At 40.2% G+C, this 5,332-nt stretch overlaps 1 protein-coding gene across 1 annotated transcript; it reads right to left on the bottom strand.

Moving 5' to 3' along the window:
- Positions 1-3,115: 3,115 nt before the first annotated feature.
- On the bottom strand, positions 3,116-4,248 carry LOC140830115 (uncharacterized). The gene is made up of 3 exons (XM_073193398.1): positions 3,738-4,248; positions 3,519-3,653; positions 3,116-3,120 (listed from the first exon to the last, which is right to left on the bottom strand). Exons 1-3 carry the CDS (start codon positions 4,246-4,248, stop codon positions 3,116-3,118), a joined length of 651 nt encoding a protein of 216 aa, XP_073049499.1.
- Positions 4,249-5,332: the final 1,084 nt, after the last annotated feature.

Here is a 5,332-nt window from a genome sequence, read left to right as displayed (position 1 = left end):
ATATTGATACCTCAATCACCACGTGAAATCTAACAAGCTAAATAACTACATAATAAACGACATAAACGCATTATTATCATTTGTACGAGTAACCGGGCATTACAATTCTCCCTTCCTTCAAGGAATTTCGTCCTCGAAATTTGACGTACCATATAGTTCAGGATATCTCTGTTGGATCTCGTCTTCTCGCTCCCAAGTTGCTTCTTCACTCGCATGATTGCGCCATAATAATTTCACCAAGGGTATTTCCTTGCCTCGTAACACTTTTGATTTCCTATTGAGGATTTGGACCGGTCGTTCTTCATATGAGAGGTTCGATGCAAGCTCCAATGATTCATAATGAAGAACATGAGAAGGATTGGCCAAATACTTTCGTAGCAAGGAAACGTGAAAAACATTGTGAACATTTGACAAGTTCGGAGGTAAAGCAACTCGGTAGGCTCTGTCTCCTATTCTTTCCAAGATTTCAAATGGACCGATATATCTTGGACTCAACTTTCCCTTCTTACCAAAACGCAAAATGCCCTTCAATGGTGATATCTTTACAAATACATGGTCACCAACCTGAAATTCCAATCGACGACGTCGCACATCAGCATAGCTTTTCTGTCGACTCTGGGCAGTGTGCATTCTTTCTCTGATCTTGGTTACCAATTCAGCTGTCTGTTGTACCAATTCAGGGCCTAATAACTTCCTTTCTCCTATTTCATCCCAATGTACCGGAGAGCGACATTTTCTACCATATAATGCAGTATACGGTGCCATTCCAATGCTTGACTGATAGCTATTGTTATATGTAAACTCAGCCAACGGTAGTTTACTGTCCCAACTACCTGGGAAGTCAATAGTACATGCCCTCAACATATCTTCTAAGATCTGATTTACTCGTTCTGATTGTCCATCAGTTTGAGGGTGGAATGCTGTGCTGAATGACAATCGAGTTCCCATAGCATGATGCAAGCTTTTCCAAAATGCAGATGTAAATTTTGGATCTCTATCAGATACAATGGACACTGGGATGCCATGAAGCCTCACTAACTCCTTGATGTATTCTTCAGCATATTGATTCATCGTGTATGTGGTCTTCACCGGAAGAAAGTGAGCTGATTTCGTAAGTCGATCCACAATAACCCATATAGCATTGAATCCTCTTTGTGTTCTTGGCAAACCAAGGATGAAATCCATTGTGATATGTTCCCATTTCCACTGAGGAATGGGTAGCGGTTTCAGGAGCCCTGCTGGTCTTTGATGTTCAATCTTGACCTGTTGACAAGTTAGACATTGTGCAACAAATTGAGCAATGTCCTTTTTCATACCTGGCCACCAAAATAATGGTTTCAAATCCTTGTACATTTTCGTGCCTCCTGGATGGATCGAATAGGGAGTAGCATGAGCATCAATAAGAATTTCGGTTCTGGTCGTTCCTTGTTTTGGTACACACAGTCTCCCTCGATATGTCCATATTCCTTCCCCATTCAATTCAAAGTTTGAATGTCCTTTATCTTCATCTCGCTGTCTCAATTGCTGTAATTCATTATATGTATTTTGTTCGACCTTGATCCTGTCTGCAAGTGTTGGTCGAACTATGAGAGATGATAATTTGATTGTAGATTCCTTTGGAATAACATCAAGCTTCAAGTTCTCCAAATCTCATAAAATTTGTTCTTGTACTTGCATTGCAGCACTAGAACTGGACTTTCGACTTAACGCATCTGCAACAACATTGGCTTTGCCTGGATGATAATTAATAACACAATCGTAATCCTTCACCAATTCCAACCAACGTCGTTGTCTCATATTCAAGTCTTTTTGCGTGAATAAGTATTTAAGACTCTTGTGGTCCGTGTAAATTTCACACCGTTCACCATACAGATAATGGCGCCATATTTTCAACGCAAATACCACTGCTGCCAGTTCTAAATCATGTGTGGGATAGTTCTTTTCATATTCCTTTAATTGTCTTGAGGCATAAGCAGTTACCTTCCCGTGTTGCATCAAGACTGCTCCTAAACCTTGTTCCGAAGCATCACTATATACTACAAAATCTCCTGATCCTTCTGGAATAGCAAGGACCGGTGCTGAAGTCAATTTTACCTTTAACTCTTGGAAACTGCGATCACATGCTTCACCCCATAGAAATTTCACATTCTTTCTTGTTAAAGCAGTTAAAGCCAACGCTATCTTAGAAAATCCCGCTATAAAACGACGGTAATAACCAGCTAACCCAAGAAAACTACGTAACTCGGTAACAGTGGTAGGTCGTAGCCAGTTATTAACAGCTTCAATCTTACTTGGATCCACTGATATGCCTTCTTTTGAAATGATATGACCCAAGAATGATACTTGTTCAAGCCAAAATTCACATTTCTTCCATTTGGCATACAAATGTTTATCTTTCAAAGTCTGCAAAACTAATTGCAAATGTTCTCGATGCTCCTCTACAGTTCGTGAGTAGATTAAAATATCATCTATAAACACAATCACGAACTTGTCTAGAAATGGCTTGAAAATTCTGTTCATTAGATCCATAAATGCAGCTGGTGCATTCGTTAGTCCAAATGGCATTACAAGAAATTCATAATGCCCGTACCTGGTTCAGAAGGCAGTCTTAGAAATATCATCTGATTTAACTTTTAATTGATGATAGCCTGATCGTAAATCAATCTTCGAAAAGATGGCAGCTCCTTGTAATTGATCAAACAAATCATCAATTCTGGGGAGTGGATAATTATTCTTGATTGTCACTTTGTTCAACTCCCTATAATCGATACATAAACGAAGAGTACCGTTTTTCTTCTTCACAAACAAAACAGGTGCACCCCACGGTGGAAAGCTCGGTCTAATAAACCCTTTATCAAGTAACTCCTGTAACTGTTCCTTCAATTCTTTCATTTCTGTAGGAGCCAATCGATAAGGAGCTTTTGAGATCGGATGAGTTCCTGTCACAATATCAATCACAAATTCGATCTCTCTATCTGGAGGTAAGCCTGTTACATCATCAGGAAATACCTCTGGAAACTCACAAACAACATCTGTATCTTCTAGTTCATGAACTGGTGGATCAATAACTAACACAGATGCTAAATATCCTTGACACCCCTTCTGTAGTAATTTACTAGCCTTCATACAAGAGAATATCCGAAGTGGTAAGGATATACCTGCACTTGCTATTGTGAATGGTTCAGCTCCTATAGGCGCAAACTTGATCATCTTTATGCCACAATCAATAGTAACTCTGTACTTCGAGGGCCAATCCATTCCCAATATCACATCAAAATCAGTCATTCTTAAAACTATCAAGTCAGCATACAGTTGATGGCCTTGGACATATATTGGACACCCTCGCACAATCTGATCTGTCTGTAATTCTTGCCCGGAAGGTAAGGCTATGGCGAGTTGTGTCTCTGTTGTACTTGCTGTAATGCCCAGTCTCCTTACAAACGATTCCGAAATAAAAGAATGCGTGGCTCCTGAATCTAGTAAAACAATAGCAGTAATACCAGAAATCAAGAACATACCAGTGATCATCGACGTATCCGCATCCACTTCTTCTTTAGTCATAGAGAAAAGGCGTCCCTGTACTTTCTCAGAACTTCCTGGACAATTCTTGGCGAGATGCCCTGGCTTTTTGCAACGATAACAGACATTAGAACCTAGCATACATTCCCCGCCATGGAGTTTTCCACATTTAGGACAAGGTGGTCTGTCCTGTTCTTTACGTGGAGGGGGACCCTTACCACGGGATTCTTCGGGTTTGGTACCTTTACTATCGGTCTTCTTGCCTTGTCCTGTTGCTTGGCTCCTTTGGAAGTATTGCTGCCTTCGTTGTTGCCTGTCTATGTCAATGTCATGTTCATCCTGCTCCGCCATAAGTGCTCTTTCAACTATCTCTCCATACGTAGCAACTTTGGACATTCTTACATCTCTTTTAATTTCAGAGCGAAGTCCCCGCATGAAGTGTTCGCCCTTACTTGTATCATCTCGTGCAATATATGGTACGTATTGGACTCCAGCTTCGCATTTTTGTATATATTCAGTCATTGACATGGTTCCTTGCTTCAGGTTAAGGAAGTCGCTGGCTTTCTTAGCTCGTACGTCTTTACTGAAATATTTGTTGTAAAACATAGTTTTAAAAGTTCCCCATGTCAATGGTTCAACCGGTAATGCAACTCTTGCACTCTCCCACCATATTCTTGCATGTTTTGTTAAGAGAAAGATGGCACAAGTCACTTGGTCCGCATCATCCATATGAAGGTAGGAGAAGATGGACTCCAATGACTTAATCCATTCTTCTGCTACTGCTGGATCGGTGCTTCCCATGAATTCCGGAGGATTCAATCGTCGAAACCGATCATATACGTCTGTCTGAACAGGCACATGTCTGTGTACTATGGCTTGAGCTTGTGCTTGTTCATGAGTAGTCCGTTGCATCTCCAGTAGCTGCTGGATTTGTTCACCATGGACTTTTGCTTGTTGTTCGAGTAATTGAGCGAAGTCATCTACAGGTCGTGGCACACTACCTTCACCTTCGACTGATGGGGCCTTGCCCTTAGATGACTCTCCTTCCTGTACTTTACGTTTCGGTGGCATCGTCGCTTATCTTAACCTACAAGTAGGTCACGTAGAAACACATAACTTAGCATAAACTATGGGATACAAAGATACTTACTTGCCGAGTTCTCCATGTGGATGAAGTGCAGTGTCTTCCCTGTCAAAGAACCGTGGGCTCTGATACCATATAAATTTCACACCCTTACTCTATACTTAGCATGATCACTATAATCAAAATAGGGTTTGAATGATATAACTATAGTATAAAGAAACTCAAACAAGGGGACATCCATTTGAGGTTTTATAAAAATTTTGGCATGATGTCCCTACATTTTGTTTAACCCAAAACTCAAGCAACAACATTCATATATATATATATAAACATATTTCATCTACACAAACGCATTCTGCTTCATTCTACCCATAGACATAAACATTGTAAAACGTGTTTCAAACCCTGACATTGTAAAACTTATAATACATATGCGGAAGCTATACAATAAGAAGCCCGCTTCTTGTCGAGGTGAGGCGCGTCACAAGCATCCCTTGGTGAACCGGCATCCTATGCATCTTCACTACCTGATCCTGTAATACACGAGCTATGTGAGTTTATAAAACTCAATAAGTTGGCACTTGTATGTATCAATATGCATCGAAGGAACATATATATCAAGTCGTGACAACAATGAAACTTTAAACCATGTCATATCATAGCATATATTCATGTTCATTTTTGTACTTTAGCTTCATTAGTTGACCTGTACTACCGTGCTTGCTTTAT

This window comes from Primulina eburnea, chromosome 4, assembly GCF_022965805.1.
Source record: "Primulina eburnea isolate SZY01 chromosome 4, ASM2296580v1, whole genome shotgun sequence".
In the NCBI taxonomy this organism is placed as follows: Eukaryota; Viridiplantae; Streptophyta; class Magnoliopsida; order Lamiales; family Gesneriaceae; genus Primulina; species Primulina eburnea.
This window is presented reverse-complemented; position numbering and strand designations above follow the sequence as displayed.